Source organism: Dysidea avara, chromosome 7, assembly GCF_963678975.1.
Source record: "Dysidea avara chromosome 7, odDysAvar1.4, whole genome shotgun sequence".
Lineage (NCBI taxonomy): Eukaryota > Metazoa > Porifera > Demospongiae > Dictyoceratida > Dysideidae > Dysidea > Dysidea avara.
Genome location: NC_089278.1, coordinates 25,080,256 through 25,099,350, shown reverse-complemented (window position 1 = coordinate 25,099,350; position 19,095 = coordinate 25,080,256). Strand labels below are relative to the sequence as shown.

Here is a 19,095-nt window from a genome sequence, read left to right as displayed (position 1 = left end):
ACATACATACATACATACATACATACATACATACATACATACATACATACATACATACATACATACATACATACACACACACACACACACAAACATACATACATACATACATACATACATACATACATGCATGCATGCATGCATACATACATACATACATACATACATACATACATACATACATACATACATACATACATACATACATACATACATACGTATGTACGTATGTGCGTACATAAATACACACATACAAAACACACACACACACACATATATATACATACATACATATATGTAATACGTTCACACCTCAGATCAAGGGCTACATTTAATATGTAACCCAGATAGCTGGGCTACATATGAAATGTAGCCAGGCTACATCTGGGCAGCGATTATATAGACGTTTAGGCGGAAATAAATTGCGGAGATTGATTAATACTCACATGATTAGGATGCACAACTCGGATTTTGTCATGAAAACCACTCAGACAGAGAGGGTTTTGTTATCCTCACCATCCTATGAGTTGAAAAACATTGGGCTAAGGTGAGAACTAGTGCTATAGCTTATTCACTGATCGTTTCTGCATGTTTTTGAATATGGACATGCCTCCATCATGAAGGTACCACTCTACTTGGAGTAACTACTGTACAAGCTTACTTATCTAGGCCTTTAGTAAACTCCATAATTTTACCATAAACAATTCAATAACACTGATTAAAACATTAAACTTGCATAACTGAAACTCTCTGTGATATCTCTAGGATATGTCCGTTCATCATAACCAAACCTAACCAGAACGTACTAGCTGCTGACCCATAATCGAAAAAATTTTAGGTATGCATGTATAATACATCCAGTGACTGCACTTGTATTGGCTTGGGTGATTGATCACCGTGTACAGGCTATCAGCCTGGTAAGTGTTACATATTAGCTGTAACATGGGGCATTCGGGCTTTACCTGAAATGCATGCCCTCATGCCCATGTTACAACTATTACGTGTATGTATGTATGTATGTATGTATGTATGTATGTATGTATGTATGTATGTATGTATGTATGTATGTATGTATGTATGTATGTATGTATGTATGTATGTATGTACAGCTCATCTGTAAAGTGATGTGTTGTCGTAATATGTTGTGGTCACATGTAGTAATGTTGTAGAGTTTGGTGTGGTGAAAGGGTGGTTTTTGTAGACAAGCATGCCGTAATGTGCTGTGATACGTTTGCTTGTAATGAAGGTAGTATGTTAACGTACATGCACACACACACACACACACACACACACACACACACACACACACACACACACACACACACACACACACACACACACACACATACACACACATACACACACACACATCCCCACAGTCAGTACAGATTGATATTTTGTTTACTTTTTACAGAATTGCACCAGTGTATTAAGCAATGTAAATGATGAAAGAAATGATGTGTCCTTTCAGGTAGATTATGTAATTATTAAGCATTGATAATGAAATCTTCATTAAAAGCACATAAATGTATCAAGACACACGATAGTGTGTCGTGCGGCCCAAGAAGCCGGCGCGCCACACCGTGAGTATATTAACAGGAAGAAAGAAAACGCAATTTTCACACCTATGTAGCTCTGTGATCCCTTATCCGATTGGAACCAAATTTGCTAGAGACATGCCGCCCAGTTAGGGGAGTCTACATACCAAATTTGAAGACAATCGCTCCAGCCATTTCCGAGATACGAGCGAACAAAATTTCGTTTTAATTTCTTCGTTTTTTTCTTCATCTTCATTTCGCACACTTCGCAAAATTCGCCATAAAACACGAATGCGTGCTCGGATTGGGCTGAAATTTGGCACACTTAAAGGGCTCATTAAGGCGGATCTCCGTACCAACTTTGGTAGGAATCCGATGAACATTCACGGAGTTATGACCGTTTATTTGCGTAAAATAAGGTCGAAGGTCTGTCACGCCTACAGGATAAACCCCTTGGAGGAATCAGTTGAAAATTGATATGTAGATGGAGCAACCATCGTAGGAGTGCCTTTTTGTGGTTTGAAAGGAATCGAGATAAAGAGCATGGAGATATGACACAAAACCCAACCTGTGTCAAAATTACGCGATCGATTTTTATGAATAAAAAAATTATTCGTTTTCGTGTCTACCAGACAAACCGCTTAGAGCAACGAGCTGAAAATCTGTATGTAGCTGGAATAATCATCATAGAAAGTTCTTGCAGTAGTACAGAAGAATCGGATTACAAATCACTGAGTTATGATTCGAAAGGCAACTAGGTGCAGCAAATGCGAGATCGAGATACTCTAATAGAACAGTCACCCTAATAAAGCATTCAGTTGCATGTATAATTTACTCAGTTATATTACATTGCAAGTTATTCTGTAGGGAATTCAGCTACAAACAAGTCACCCTGTAGTCAGATCAGCTAGAAGAAGGTGCCTAATAGAGAGTTCATCTACAAAGAAGCCATCATGTAGAGAGTTCAGCTCAAATAAATCACCCTGTAGAGAATTCAGCTACAAACAAATTGCCCTGTAGAGAGATCAGCTAGAAGAAGTTACCTTGTAGAGAGTTCAGTTACAAAGAAACAATCATGCAAAGAGTTTAGCTGCAAACAAATCACCCAGTAGAAAGTTCCACTATGAACAGATCCACTATAGAGAGTTCGGTTAGAAACAAATCATCCTGTAGAGAGATCAGCTAGAAGAAGTCACATTGTAGAGAGTTCAGTTACAAAGAAACAATCATGCAAAGAGTTTAGCTGCAAACAAATCACCCAGTAGAAAGTTCCGCTATGAACAGATCACACTGTAGAGAGTTCAGTTAGAAACAAGTCATCCTGTAGAGAGATCAGCTAGAAGAAGTTACCTTGTAGAGAGTTCAGTTACAAAGAAACAATCATGCAAAGAGTTTAGCTGCAAACAAATCACCCAGTAGAAAGTTCCGCTATGAACAGAACACACTGTAAAGAGTTCAGTTAGAAACAAGTCATCCTGTAGATAGATCAGCTAGAAGAAGTCACTTTGTAGAGAGTTCGGCTACAAAGAAACCACCATGTAAGAGAGTTCAGTTGCAAACAAACCACTCTGTACAGACTTCAGCTACGAACAGATCACCCTGTAGAGAGATCAGCTAGAAACAAGTCATCCTGTAGAGAGTTCAGCTAGAAGAAGTTACATTGTAGAGAGTTCAGCTACAAAGAAACTACCATGTAGAGAGTTCAGCTGCAAACAAATCGCCCTGTAGAGAATTCAGCTACAAACAAATCATCCTGTAAAAAGAAGAAGTTACCTTGTAGAGAGTTCAGCTACAAACAAATCACCATGTAGAGAGTTCAGCTAGAAACAAGTCACCATGTAGAGAGATCAGCTAAAACCAAGTCACCTGTAGAGAGTTCAGCTAGAAGAAGTTACATTGTAGAGAGTTCATGCAGCTACAAAGAAACTACCATGTAGAGAGCTCAGCAGCAAACAAATCACGCTGTAGAGAATTCAGCTACAAACAAATCACCCTGTAGAAAGATCAGCTAGAAGAAGTTATCTTGTAGAGAGTTCAGCTACAAACAAATCACCCTGTAGAGGGTTCAGCTACAAACAAGTCACCCTGTAGAGAGTTCAGCTAGAAGAAGTTACATTGTAGAGAGTTCAGCTACAAAGAAACCACCATGTAAGAGAGTTTAACTGCAAACAAATCACCTGTAGAGAGTTCAGCTAGGAACAAGTCACCCTGTACAGAGATCAGCTAGAAACAAGTCATCCTGTAGAGAGTTCAGCTAGAAGAAGTTACATTGTAGAGAGTTCAGCTACAAAGAAACTACCATGTAGAGAGTTCAGCTGCAAACAAATCGCCCTGTAGAGAATTCAGCTACAAACAAATCACCCTGTAGAAAGAAGAAGTTACCTTGTAGAGAGTTCAGCTACAAACAAATCACCATGTAGAGAGTTCAGCTAGAAACAAGTCACCCTGTAGAGAGATCAGCTAGAAACAAGTCACCTGTAGAGAGTTCAGCTAGACGAAGTTACATTGTAGAGAGTTCAGCTACAAAGAATCTACCATGTATAGAGAGCTCAGCAGCAAACAAATCACGCTGTAGAGAATTCAGCTACAAACAAATCACCCTGTCGATAGATCAGCTAGAAGGAGTTACCTTGTAGAGAGTTCAGCTACAAACAAATCACACTGTAGAGGGTTCAGCTACAAACAAGTCACCCTGTAGAGAGTTCAGCTAGAAGAAGGTACATTGTAGAGAGTTCAACTGCAAAGAAACTACCATGTAGAGAGTTCAGCTGCAAACAAATTGCCCTGTAGAGAATTCAGCTACAGACAAATCACCTTCTAGAAAGATCAGCTAGAAGAAGTTACCTTGTAGAGAGTTCAGCTACAAACAAATCACCCTGTAGCGAGTTCAGCTAGAAACAAGTCACCCTGTAGAGAGATCAGCTATATAGAAACAAGTCACCATGTAGAGAGTTCAGCTAGAAGAAGTTACATTGTAGAGAGTTCAGCTACAAAGAAACTACCATGTACAGAGTTCAGCTGCAAACAAATTGCCCTGTAGAGAGATCAGCTAGAAGAAGTTAAATTGTAGAGAGTTCAGCTACAAAGAAACTACCATGTTGAGAGTTCAGCTGCAAACAAATTGCCCTGTAGAGAATTCAGCTACAAACAAATCACCCTGTAGAGAGTTCAGCTAGAAACAAATCACCATGTAGAGAGTTCAGCTAGAAGAAGTTACATTGTAGAGAGTTCAGCTACAAAGAAACTACCATGTACAGAGTTCAGCTGCAAACAAATTGTCCTGTAGAGAGATCAGCTAGAAGAAGTTACATTGTAGAGAGTTCAGCTACAAAGAAACTACCATGTAGAGAGTTCAGCTGCAAACAAATTGCCCTGTAGAGAATTCAGCTACAAACAAGTCACCCTGTAGAGAGTTCAGCTAGAAGAAGTTACATTGTAGAGAGTTCAACTGCAAAGAAACTACCATGTAGAGAGTTCAGCTGCAAACAAATTGCCCTGTAGAGAATTCAGCTACAGACAAATCACCTTCTAGAAAGATCAGCTAGAAGAAGTTACCTTGTAGAGAGTTCAGCTACAAACAAATCACCCTGTAGCGAGTTCAGCTAGAAACAAGTCACCCTGTAGAGAGATCAGCTATATAGAAACAAGTCACCATGTAGAGAGTTCAGCTAGAAGAAGTTACATTGTAGAGAGTTCAGCTACAAAGAAACTACCATGTACAGAGTTCAGCTGCAAACAAATTGCCCTGTAGAGAGATCAGCTAGAAGAAGTTAAATTGTAGAGAGTTCAGCTACAAAGAAACTACCATGTTGAGAGTTCAGCTGCAAACAAATTGCCCTGTAGAGAATTCAGCTAGAAACAAGTCACCCTGTAGAGAGTTCAGCTAGAAGAAGTTACATTGTAGAGAGTTCAGCTACAAAGAATCTACCATGTAGAGAGTTCAGCTGCAAACAAATTTCCCTGTAGAGAGATCAGCTAGAAGAAGTTACATTGTAGAGAGTTCAGCTACAAAGAAACTACCATGTAGAGAGTTCAGCTGCAAACAAATTGCCCTGTAGAGAGATCAGCTAGAAGAAGTTACATTGTAGAGAGTTCAGCTACAAAGAAACTACCATGTACAGAGTTCAGCTGCAAACAAATCACCCTGTAGAGAGTTCAGCTAGAAACAAGTCACCCTGTAGAGAGTTCAGCTAGAAGAAGTTACATTGTAGAGAGTTCAGCTACAAAGAAACTACCATGTAGAGAGTTCAGCTGCAAACAAATTGCCCTGTAGAAAATTCAGCTACAAACAAATCACCCTGTAGAAAGATCAGCTAGAAGAAGTTACCTTGTAGAGAATTCAGCTACAAACAAATCACCCTGTAGATAGTTCAGCTAGAAACAAGTTACACTGTAGAGAGATCAGCTAGAAACAAGTCACCCTGTAGAGAGTTCAGCTAGAAGAAGTTACTTTGTAAAGAGTTCAGCTACAAAGAAACTACCATGTACAGAGTTCATGCAGCTGCAAACAAATTGCCCTGTACAGAATTCAGCTACAAACAAATCACCCTGTAGAAAGATCAGCTAGAAGAAGTTACCTTGTAGAGAGTTCAGCTAGAAACAAATCACCCTGTAGAGAGTTCAGCTAGAAACAAGTCACCCTGTAGAGAGATCAGCTAGAAACAAGCCACCCGTAGAGAGTTCAGCTAGAAGAAGTTACATTGTAGAGAGTTCAGCAGTTTAGCTGCAAACAAATCGCCCTGTAGAGAATTCAGCTACAAACAAATTACCCTGTAGAAAGATCAGCTAGAAGAAGTTACCTTGTAGAGAGTTCAGCTACAAAAAAATCACCCTGTAGAGAGTTCAGCTACAAACAAGTCATCCGGTAGAGAGATCAGCTAGAAGGATCACCTTGCAGAGAGGTCAGCTACAAAGAAATCACCCTACTTCATCTTTTCTTCTTCCTGTAGTAAAGAAAAAATGACAAATTAAAATCCCTAAAGCCGGCCATAGGCCGGCTTTGGGGTATACAAATACAAAAAGAAGTGAAATCTAATCCAAAACAGCCAAGCTGTAAAAAAAGAGTGCGGCCCTGAGAAAGGCTATGGTGAAAAAAGATGTGAAATCCAAGGTGGCGGCCAAGAAATGGCTGTGATGGTAGGTTAATGGTAAAAATTTTAATAACAACAATTCAGGTGAATTTGGTGCCGCTTGGTCTTGGCACAAAATTCACCTGAATTGTCGTTATTAAAATTTTTACCATTAACCTACCATCACAGCCATTTCTTGGCCGCCACCTTGGATTTCACATCTTTTTTCACCATAGCCTTTCTCAGGGCCGCACTCTTTTTTTACAGCTTGGCTGTTTTGGATTAGATATATTATACAGCTGATTACATGCCCATAATGATCACTATGTATTTGCAGTCATTAGTTTTAATAATTGTTTACATGATACATAGGAAAATGAAACAGTCAGTGAAAACCTAGTGATGACCACAGAAAGAGTTGGAATTCTTCTGGGTAGTACTCTTAATCGTAGCTCAATTGAAACTGTCAATATAAGTATTGTAACAGAAAACATCAGTAAGTACCATAATATTATTATGAGTTTATATGTACATAGATATGTAATATCATTATCAATGCATTGAATCTGAATAAGACCAATTCATATTCTTGTAGATTTGGACAAAACAATTGGATCATCATTTCAAATTTTCTTTATTAAAATTGTGGCTTAAAATTCATTAAACCCCAGTCAGCCAGTAATATGGTAGAGATAATAATCATGCATACATAAATACTACTTTGATAAAGTACTCAAGCGTAGATAAATCGGAATTGAATATTTTACTTAGTGTTGTACCCCAGCACCAGGTGAAGGTGTAGAACAATAGAAGAACTTTAGACGTGATATACTAACCGTGAATTGACCACCCGGTAATCCCCAGTGACACACCAGGGTTGAGCTTAGTAGGTCCTGTCTTACCAAAAAGGACTCTGATGCTCTTATATACAATATATGATTATTGAGATTCTCTAAAGAATAGTCAATAGTCTAATACAATAATACAAAAAAAAAACTGATGTGATTTATCAGCAATTATATAGTTGAGTTCTTAATTCACCATGTGAGATTTGCGAACTTCTGAAGGGTATTTACTCTGATTGAGTTACTTTTGGCAGCAGGCAGTTAACCTGTACTCCACCAAATGAGAATAGTCTAGATACACCACTGTCCTCACCTATTAAAATTTTCTGGCTATGTTATTGATGATCATAGTCATTTGATCCTGGGTAACATATCAAATTTAATGCATTTTAGAGACAATTTTGATGTTACAATTTGTGCCCATTAAACAATACTTGCTTGTTGTGGATAATTACAGTATGATTAAATAATTTCTTTTAATGTTAGTTATGGATGCACTACTTCCAACTATGGATACAGTTGAAACTGTTACATTCCCTAAGAATCTTAGTATGTTTTCAGGAGTGAATGTTAGTGGTTTACAAATTGTAATCCCTGAACAAGCTATTCTAAATAGATTTAGTGCTGAAGGTTAGTACATTATTGAATGGATGCAGTAATATACACTAACACTGTTTTATAGGAGATCGTCTTCCAATTGTTAATTCCCTTACAATGAACACAAGATTGCCTACTAATGAAACGTATAATATGAAAGCTTCTGTTACTATTTATGTCATTTTTTGTAATATTCACAACAGGCAACGATCGGCAAGTGTACTCTTATCCAGTCAAATATCCACTACCACACGGGAGCCAATTTCACTGGATGGTGAAAGAATTACACTATTTGCTGAATTGGATTCGGTAATGTTTTAACCTGATATATGTAAACAGTTATGACTGAGGTTTCATCTATATTCAGTATTCCTTCTGTTTATTTCAATTACATGGTCCACACATGGCTACATGTCTGCTTTGTGTGTGTGTGTATGTGTGCGTGTGCGTACGTGCGTGCGTGCGACCTGAAGGAGAAATGTTCAGGAATGCATCTGTCAGTCTGCATGTTCATGGCAATGTTTAGCACTATTTTATATTAGTATCATTATGGTGACTGATTGAATTGCATTTTGTTCAGGAATTGGAAAGTTTATTTGTCAGGCTATAGTGTAAGGTTTACATGTATATAAAGATGAAAAGCTGTCTGTTTGTTTGTCTATCTGAATTCTTTTCTCATAATGCCATGAACTCGGCAATCGAGCACATATCAACACAGAATTTCGGTAAAATGAAGTTCTCATCACCTGAAGTTTGTTGTTGTAGATTGTTACATACTTCGTTCATTCTCTGCAGAGCATTGAAAGCATTTGTGTACACAAAGGAAAACTTAGCTATGTATATGACAAAAACCACAGAAAAACAGATTAGAGAATCACAATCTTTTCTTGCAGCATTGTCAATATAATTGGGGGGGGGATGCCCCTGGCCCACCACCTATGGTACCACACTATGAACAGTAGTGCATTATGTTACTTAAAAATCCATAAATTAATAACTATCATATATCGCATTACTTTAATAGGATGTTATTCTCAATGCCGATAACAGTTGTTAGCAAAAGTTTATAATATAAGTACATTAATAATGGAGCTTTGTGTAATTACTGCTATGTTTGTTGGAATATCTGTATAGAGAGTTTACAAATGCATAAAGGTATTCTAATTCACATCAAAATTTTACATGCTATATAATACAATAATGAATGCATTCATATACACTGTGTTGTCATTAGGTAAAAGCTGCACTAATTGCTGATCCACGTTGTGTTTTCTGGGACTTTAGAAGGTACTGCACCGTTTCTTCTATGATAGTGGAGCAACTTCATGCTGGTGTTATCTCACTTTTGGCTTTTGCACCCATATGGTTGATTTTGCTAAATCCGGTCACAAATGGTATTTCAAAACCATAAATATTACTTACGAATTAAATCCATGGTAATGTGTATATATATATATACTTTTAAACACGTACAAATCATAGGATGTAGAAATATTGAAATATAACATGCCATCAAATCTCCTATTGTCAATAAAATTTTCTTCTATCATCCTCAACATGTTCAGTATAATAAAAATAGTGTTTATTCAGAGTAGGTGGCTATAAACCATCTTAAAAACTTAATAACTATTCTCTCTCTTACAGTGGTAGCTTCTCTGAGGGTGGCATTACAACTATCAGTAATGGATCATTTGTTAGCTGTTCTTCTGACCACCTGACCAGCTTTGCTGTCTTAGTAAATGTCAGAGATGTAAGTCTGTTTGTGCTTACTGTGTGTATGTGTTTTTGTACATGTAAGTCTCAGTTGAAACTGGGTTAGGGTCACTAATCCATATGACCTACTGGCTCTTGGATAGTAATCTGGATCAGATCAGACAAACGTGAGCTAGATGACCCAACCTAGTTTCAACTTCAGGGGCACAGTGTGCGTGTGCGTGTGTGTGTGTGTGTGTGTGTGTGTGTGTGTGTGTGTGTGTGTGTGTGTGTGTGTGTGTGTGTGTGTGTGTGTGATGCTTAACAGATGGTTTTTAATACTTCTTTATATGCTGATAAAATTAATATTGTTACAGTAATAATTATAAATTGCTTATTTAACAGGTACCTGTAGCTGAGTCTACAGCTCTTTCCATTGTCACTTACATCGGGTGTGGAATATCAATTATTTGTCTAATAGTAGGCTTGATCATAATGATATTGTTTAGGTAAGGCAAAATATGACCTGCTAAGCCAAAACCTGACTTGTTGTTTGCATAATTCTGTTTTTGAGATAATGCCATTGAAATAAATTGGGTAAAAAATGCATGCTACATAAATAATTTTACGCATGTTTTAATTGCTTCAGCAAACAGTTAAAGAAGGCTCAAATTGAACTATTTAATATACGAATGGATTTACGTCCTCGTGGAGAGTAAGTACCTTTGTTTCGTTTCTGTACCATGAAGCAAATGTAAGTTACATATGTTTGGTTACATTGTAGTAAAATGTAACTTTGTCATCACCATTTCTAAGCTTAAACAACCTTCTTGCTTAATAGCACGGATGTATTTAGGCAAAAACCATGCATAGATGAATTCCTCAGTTCATGGTGAATTAAATGACACAAGTCTCAACTCTGTAGCCCATTGCACTCCAACTTATGATTGATTAAACAAGCACCTGTAGTTTTTTCCCATATAATCACTACACAAATCGATGTTTTGCTCTTGTTGTCTATCACTGTAACTCCAAAAGCACTCACCAGATAAGGCTGAAAGTTCAACAGCCCATCGATTGTTCTCTCTAGACAACAAAAAAGTCATAAAATGAAATTTAAGGAAAATGCAAACCAGTTTGGTTTTCACTCAGCAAGTCACAAATATGCACTGTTGTATTATTTAATAATATTTTACAGAAAGAAGGTGTTTAATCAAATCCATCACTTTATTCACTTCAACCTCTCTTTGTCACTATTACTGGGTCTTATTCTGTTTGTCAGTGGCATTGAAACAGCAAAAGATTCACGAGTAAGTTTTAGTTACATTTTGCAGTGTAATAACTACACCAATCCATTCTCCATGCAGTTAATTACCATGTACTGATCCCTTGTGATACTCCACTCATGACATTTACCCATGTAGACTATATTACCATTAAGCATCATTCATTGTTAACTTCCAGTCAGAAAATTGTGGTTAGAAAGTTTCCCTTAATAGCATGTGATTGCACCATTTATAATTGGATTTTGAAATTGCACTCTGTTTGTACATAACTATTGACCAATTGCTCATGGACCATTGTCCTCTACACAATAGAAGTCAAACTAACTGTCAACATGACTGCATGTATGCCAACTAGAAGAAAGTTAACAGCATCACTGGCTTAGGAAACTCAGGAAATAATGTATATCATGATGTTACCAACCATACCAATAGTAACCCACAGAACTTCCCAATGGGGAGGTTAACTAAGGCTCCCTTAATTTTGTAATTGGAATGTGCACACATGTTAAGCAATGTTTTCATTGTGTTTAGGTTGGTTGCTTGATTGTGGCAATACTTTTGCATTACTTCTTTATGGCTGTATTCTTCTGGATGTTGTGTGAAGGAATACTGTTAGTTATGCTACTCTACTTTGTGTTTTATCAAGGAATTTTCAAAACTTGGAAATTTTTTATTTTAGTTGGCTGGGGTAAGTGCTAAAATACACAATACATAGTATAACTTCCTAGTACAGTGAAACCTGTCTATTTTGATCATCATAGGGGCAAATTTTTCTGCCCTTGTTAAAGAGGTGGCTGCATTACGCTGGTCACTTTGTACTTAGTTGGAACATGTGAGGATTTTTATAATGGCAAGTTTAGACAGGTGACCTCTTATGCAATAACTTGATTAGACAAGTTTCACTGTACATCTTGAATTAGGTACACAATGTGAAATATGTTTGTAAATCAGTTTCTTACATGTAATTCAATGACTAGTTGGCTGAAACTTTGTATATCATTATTGATTTCTTCTTATTTTAGGACCACCCGTCATTGTTGTAGCGATTTCAGCTGCTGTGTCACATGACCATTATGGAAATGATGACATGTAAGTTTTTGATTGCATATAAAACGTACTTGGTTTATCACTATGCATATTATAAGGTGTTGGATATCTAATGAAAATGGAGCTATTTGGGGATTCATTGCTCCAATGTTGCTAATAATTGTGGTAAGCATTTTGTGATGGAACATTTATACTACAGCACATTAGATGCTTTAAGTTTGGATTCTTGTATTTAATTTCAGTATGTTTAGCAGTTTCAAGCTCATTCCACCAGAACAAACCAAAAGCCTGACTAGGCCCATAATACTACCACCTGTAGCAATGATAGCTGCAATTGTGTAACTCCTCAGGTTTGGTATTCCTTGACTGAAACAAAGCTACCCAAGCTACCCAAATTACTTGCGAACATGGTGAGCAGAAACAATGCTCTCCAAGCAGAAGATCTAGTGATCATTTATAAGTGCATGCAATTAGCAAGCATAGTAAATTTACAAACGATTTCTCTGAAAATTATAAGTACATGTATTTACTAACCAGAGTCTATATTATCTGCACAACTAATAATATTAGGTATAAGAAAGCATAGCAACATACATGGTATCAACTTCTTCAAACTTGTTGGTCACCAGACTTTATTGCTGTTACAGGTAAATGCTGTTCTGTACGTTGGTACATTGATAAAAGTGTTGCAAAGCAAAAAGAACCACCGGAGTGCTGAAGCATCAAGTATGACTGTGACAGCCAAGTAAGCAACTTTCAATAGCCTTACAGTTACAAACATCTGTCTTGTAAACAACTAGAGGTGCACCGATAATCGGATCGGTTATCGGCTATATCGGCCTTGTTGTTGCATATCAGTATCAGATCAGTAACATGTGTAAATAAGTAGAAGATACAGATATACATAAACATCTATTTATGGGCACTTTTGCTCTAGTAATATCCCAGCAGTGCTTGTTTATATGTTATGTTGACTATTGATTTAAGTCCCATACTGTCACTTTACAGCTGAATTTAGAGTGAAAATTGTAAGAAAAAAGTCTATGCTACCATATTGGATCGGCTTTGTTTATTGGCTTAAATAATATTATTTTATATCGGTTATCGGAATATCGACTAAATGTCATATCTGTGCACCTCTATAAATAATACGTAATATCTCTGTGCACTAGCATAAAAATCATCAACGCTTGTACTGATATTTTTCAGAACGTTGTTAGTAGCAGCAGTGTTCTTGTTGCCATTATTTGGCTTGACTTGGGTATTTGGACTACTGGCTGTTAATGAAGACACTATAGCATTTGCATGGATATTCACAATACTTAATTCACTACAGGTAATTGGTGGTAAATAACTTTATTAGCTTTATCACTAGTTTTTTTAAGGGTTTGTTTATCTTCTTCTTTTATGTCTTGAAAAATGAAAAGGTGAGTTAGCAAAGAGTGTTAGCTAATAGTTATACATTTGTATTCATTATTAAATAACATGCTTATCCTAATTTTTTCATGTATGTGAATTTGTGTGCAATATCACTGATTCTGTAATGCTGTGATGTGCTGTAGCTGCGTAAAACAGTGAAGAGCATGGTAGACAGTTCTACCACAGGCAGAACAGATTTTTCAAGTGTAAGTGATGCACATTTTATCTAGGAAGTTAACGTCACAATGCAATGTGTATGTAGGATAAATACGACACTGTAAGGACTGGCACAGGTAAGCAAATGCATAGAAACATACACCTTTAAAATTACAAAATTATATAGCTAAATAGGAAGCATTTGTGCCAGGTATCACCATCACACACCTCCCCACTGATGTGCTCTTATTAGAGATATCAATACAAATATGTGACCAAATTTTTGATAATGGTTGATCTATGCATACACCAGTGAAGTTCACTTTTCACTTGTATTGATAGCTGCACCAATATACTACACATTTGCACCACAGCCATGCCATTGATTTGCTCTGCTATTTTTTACAACTGGATTTCTTGAAACATGTCCCAGCAACTCTGGCACCATGAAATACCATTGGCCAGCTGAATCATGAGACTAGAGACATGGACAGCCTTGGATAGATACCCAGATGTTTTCTACGTAAATTCTTTTCATTTTCAGTGGCACAGGCAGTCGTGAGATCCCAATAATTATTGAGGCTGGAGACACCACATAACCTACTCAACCATTTTCTGTCCATCCAGTTTTGAGAGTTGAATGGCCCATAACTTGGTCTAATTCATTCCTACATACACCTTCCTCTTTAATTTGTAAACAACTTCTTCCCTCCTTCCGGTTCCCACCACCTACCCCTTTTGGAGCTTGCCTGACACAGTCAACATCAAGTAAAAAACTATCTAAAATGGCGAGAACCTTAGCTGTTGGCTACTTGTACAGTGGAGACTCTGGAAGGTAAGGAATTGGTATAAAACATGTGAAAACTTGGTACACAAAGCTTCAACCATTGGCAAGCTACAACACTGAATACTTGAAATTGGTAGTTTTAAATAGGCGACAAGACTGGTTTTCCCAGACTAGGTCACATATAACCAGTACACACAAACAATAATTTATCTAGCTATGTGCATTGGCCTCAGTTTTTTTAAAATAAAGATTTGTATCTCTCATTTAGGAACAGTATCAAGAGTGAGGGGATGGTTTAGGTCTGAAGGAGCAACAACAGCAAGTTAGTGACTTCTAGTGGGATGTATTTATACTTATTTAGATGTAAACTTTAGCTGTATTTCAAAATTTTGTATATGTTTAGCACTCAATATAATATATGACTACAACTTTTGTCTAGGACGGAGAGAAAGTGTTCCTGCAGTAGTGACTTCATCTCTAGAAGTACCCCGTAAGTAGAGATGTGGTGATTATGCTATATAGTGTGATTGTGGGAATCAGGTATAATATGCTGGCACAATCACAAAGGGTAGAATGTTTGCTCTTAGAAAAATAAAAACTGAGATATTCTAATAGAGCAATCAGAACTTCTAATAAAACAGTCCAACAGTATTAGTGTACTCTAACAATGCAACCACTTTACATAAACTATGAAATAAATTAGCAAATTAACTGAATGACTATAAGATGAACCAAAACATTGGTAAGTGGTCAAGTGACTGACATTGTTGACAGAACATTTATAGTAGGTGATTTAGAACTCCACCCTTAACTGTGCATAATACTCTATACCTACTACATTTCAGCAATAGGCACCATCAGGCACGTAGTTAATTGTCCCTTTAAAAACTTAATCCAAGCTGGTTTGGTATGTTAGTTCTGGCTTTACAATCGCATTTTCTCACCAACTAATTATTTACGCATCTTTCATTTTAGTGAATGACACTTTGGCCCTTTAAATGAAGCTAACAGTTTCTCATAGCCACCCAAATCATCATTTTCATACCACATCAACAACATTCAGCATACATTAGTGAGAAACTGTAGCCATAAAACAATATTTTTAGATAGTAGGTAGAATACACTACATAAGTCACATTCTGAGTTACGTAAACTAACTAATTCAGCCATCTGCTGTAACTTGTATATTCCCACCCACATTAATATTTGTGACTGGATGTACAAAAAGAGGTCTTATAGCCTTTCCAAATTGTCAAGTTTGACTGACCTTTTCTATTTAAACTATCACCTCCAAATTACACCAAGCAATAGTGCCATGTTAGGGGTATTTAGTGACCAAGTTTCAGGATGGTAACATATTTACAGGTGAAGTAGTGGGTTGTCAAGTACATGCAATTGGAAAGGCTATAAGACCTCTTTTCACAGATCCATTCACATTTGTGACAAGGGGTATTCCACACACATCCAATTTACCAACTTTGATAACTCATAACTTCAGACTGGAAAAAGGTCATCAGTGGACAAGTTATGGTCTTTTAATATAATTGGAAGTGAGTGGAGAACCCCATCCAGTAAGGAGCAATTCAATATAGCCTTGCAGGTGAATCTGTGAAATATCCCTATAGTGTAAACGATTTTGTCATTTTAACAAATCTTTGATTACCACCATAATATTGCATAATCAATTTTTCATGTCCAAGCAAGAAATTACACAACAAGGGTAACTAAATATTTATTAAACCCAGCTAGTAAGTTTACTGTAGGGTGAATAACATTTCCTGTTCTTTGTATTTCATTAGACATATGATCGAGAGAGGTTGGTTCAACCTGCAGCTAGCTATGATAGACTGCTCTATTAAAGTGCAGTCAATATATGTGACCAGATTTGTGAAAATGGGTCTTCCACACACATCCCATTTACCAACTTTGACAATTCCAATTGGAAAAAAAGTTATTGCCTTGAAATTTGGTTAGTAGTGAGCACCAACACAAGATGGAGAAAATTTCAGGCTTGTATCTTTCTTGAACACAAAGCTATGGTTCATAGAATTGGACTTGTGTGGAAGGCCCCTTTTCACAAATCCAGTCACATATTGCCATTATCGTGTTAAAATATTTTAATCACTATCCACCCACACTATTGAATGCAATAGTTATCATGATGAAAAACAACCTATTCTGCAAGGAATCTAAGATAAAAATTTATAAAGTATGTGTCCCATTAAATGGTACATTGAAAAGTGCTTCATATGCATCTCCCAATATCTTGATACTCAATATGCTAAGTAAAATCCAATCAGCTTCCTGAAACTCATGAAACCCCATTGGGTGTGCCTCTGCTCATTTTTACTATTAGCTCAAATCTGTGTCCTAGATATATGCAACACATTATTGCTTTCTTTCAGCATGAAAGAATTACATTGTAATCTGTTTGCAAGGTTTCAACATATTATTGAAGAAAAAGGTATCAATACAAGGTCTGGTCTTGATGAAGTGCTGGTAATACACCTTTGATTAAAGTAAAATTATTTGATTTTCTTCCTTTTGAAGATACAAAGCTAAAATAATTATTACTTATAGTGTAGAGGTTGATTAATTATTGCATTGCTTAGTGAGTTACTGTATTTTGTTTTCTTAGTCCAGTGCAATCACTGAGAACTTCTCTTGTGGTCAGGGCCGGACCGGCCGGACCACTTTTCAGCTACTCGAATTTGTAAAAAGGTCGAGGTACTCTAATAGAGCAGTCATCATAATATACTCTAATAGAACAGTCATCGAAATACTCTAATAGAGCATTCAGTATACAATAAAGCCACTGTTTTACTTAGTTTAAACCATTACATCAATGTTAATTGTCTTCAAATCATTAAAAAGTTTCAGTGATTCATCTGCATGGCATTGCATTGCACTAATTCATCATGTATATCATGCATTAGCAATTACAATCTCAATGGCTTCTGTATCTCAAAGAACTAAGCTTTCACTAAAATTGTGAAAGTAAAAAAAATTAATTGAATTAATTGGTATTGTAGGGCAAATTACCAGGATATATTCTTGATGTTAACAAAAAGGAGAAAGAGGCCTTGCAAGTAAAATAACCTCCAGATGTCAATTAAGTTTTACTTGCAAGTGTTACATTGAGTAGGGTGTGAATTATTTAGCAATGTTCATGTGTTTCCAATCTTTAATTACATGACAACATCGCCACTTCTGCCTACAGTCCTGTTAAGAATAATTGCAATGTTGTTGACACATTCCTAAGCCATAGTAAATTGACAATAGATTTTCATTCGTAATATGTAAAGCATAAATACATTCTTTGTAGGTCGTGGCAGCGAACCTGCTGTCTTGACATCTTGGCAAAGTAGAAGTGATATATTTTTAGAGTCAGCACCACCTGATAAGCAGTCAACACAAGGAAATGTTAAAACTACTGTGGATTTAGAGAATATACTAGAGGAGCAAGAAAACAATTAATTCACTGTGCATTTACCTAGCTGTAATTTTATTTGCAGTTTCTACTTGCTCATATTGTGTAGTATTAATTATTTTAAGTATACACACAGTACATTTTCGCATTTTATACTTTTTAAGTAAAATTTTCCTGTAATAATCTTATTTTAGAATTAAGCTTTATTTCAGATAATTGTAAAACAAGATTTATGTAACAGTTGTACCACAGGCACGAGTATCAGGCAATGCTTGAGTGAATGTAGTATAACTAATATGTTCTACTTTGACACACTCAGCCATTGACCTGATAGGTTTGCAGTATTTCACCCAGAAATCATCAGATTTCTGTTATGTTTTTATGTCTCTTCTGTTATATAGGAAACCAAGTCAGCTGTGATTGTGGAATTGTATTCTGCCAAACAAGATGTAATTGTGGGATAAAATTTTGATGCACTAACAGTAGTTTTATTGGAATACAGTAATAAAAGAAACATGATTTAATTAATTAACACCTACATAACAGCATAATGACTGACTTATTTAATGCTTATTAGTTATAATTTGGTCTTACCATAATTTGCTTTATTTTCATGCAAAAAAAAAGATATTTTCATATGATTTACATGTAAATGACTGCTCTATTAGAGTAGTTCGATCTTATGTAAAAATTTTCATACAAGTGTTGCATATGAAAATTATTTTGCATCGCAAAAAGCAAATTACGGTATTGTTTCTCTGCAATGAACTGCAGTTTAGGGCTTGTATATATGTTTTCTGCTGTTATGTGTAAATGTTAACTAAATCATGTATTTACAACCATAAAATTAATGTTGGTGCATTAAAATCCCATCCCACGATCACATCTTGTTTGGCAAAATTCAATTCCACAATCAAAGCTTACTTGGTTTCCTATATTAGAAAAGAAGCATAAAAACATAACAGAAATCTGGGTGATACAAATATTGCAAACCTATCAGATGTGCAATGTCTTAAGTTAACAAGATAATTATTATGCACTTCCTTAATGAGATATACAGTGTGTATATCTCATTAACATTGTGAGCTAGTGTAACATGCTCTGGCTTTCCTTTGATCTGAGTTGTGAAAGTGGTATATATAATTATACAAGTACAAGAAAAAATTAGGAATTTTAAATTAGAGTAGGGACAGTGTATAGTGCTGCAATAATAAGCATTAAAACAAGCT

At 36.2% G+C, this 19,095-nt stretch overlaps 1 protein-coding gene across 1 annotated transcript in view; it reads left to right on the top strand.

The window, feature by feature from the left end:
* Nucleotides 1-18,107, top strand: part of LOC136261721 (uncharacterized) — a 38,981-nt gene extending 20,874 nt beyond the window's left edge. The window contains exons 35-54 of the mRNA XM_066055767.1: nt 1,415-1,471; nt 6,980-7,103; nt 7,939-8,082; nt 8,135-8,195; nt 8,253-8,358; nt 9,284-9,336; nt 9,694-9,799; nt 10,147-10,250; nt 10,940-11,051; nt 11,559-11,715; nt 12,050-12,116; nt 12,173-12,239; nt 12,722-12,819; nt 13,284-13,410; nt 13,460-13,501; nt 13,637-13,699; nt 13,756-13,786; nt 14,705-14,758; nt 14,876-14,926; nt 17,762-18,107. Of these exons, the coding sequence (XP_065911839.1) occupies nt 1,415-1,471; nt 6,980-7,103; nt 7,939-8,082; nt 8,135-8,195; nt 8,253-8,358; nt 9,284-9,336; nt 9,694-9,799; nt 10,147-10,250; nt 10,940-11,051; nt 11,559-11,715; nt 12,050-12,116; nt 12,173-12,239; nt 12,722-12,819; nt 13,284-13,410; nt 13,460-13,501; nt 13,637-13,699; nt 13,756-13,786; nt 14,705-14,758; nt 14,876-14,926; nt 17,762-17,913 (1,776 nt within the window). The 3' untranslated portion in view covers nt 17,914-18,107. The remainder of the gene's footprint in view (nt 1-1,414; nt 1,472-6,979; nt 7,104-7,938; nt 8,083-8,134; nt 8,196-8,252; nt 8,359-9,283; nt 9,337-9,693; nt 9,800-10,146; nt 10,251-10,939; nt 11,052-11,558; nt 11,716-12,049; nt 12,117-12,172; nt 12,240-12,721; nt 12,820-13,283; nt 13,411-13,459; nt 13,502-13,636; nt 13,700-13,755; nt 13,787-14,704; nt 14,759-14,875; nt 14,927-17,761) is intronic.
* Nucleotides 18,108-19,095: the final 988 nt, after the last annotated feature.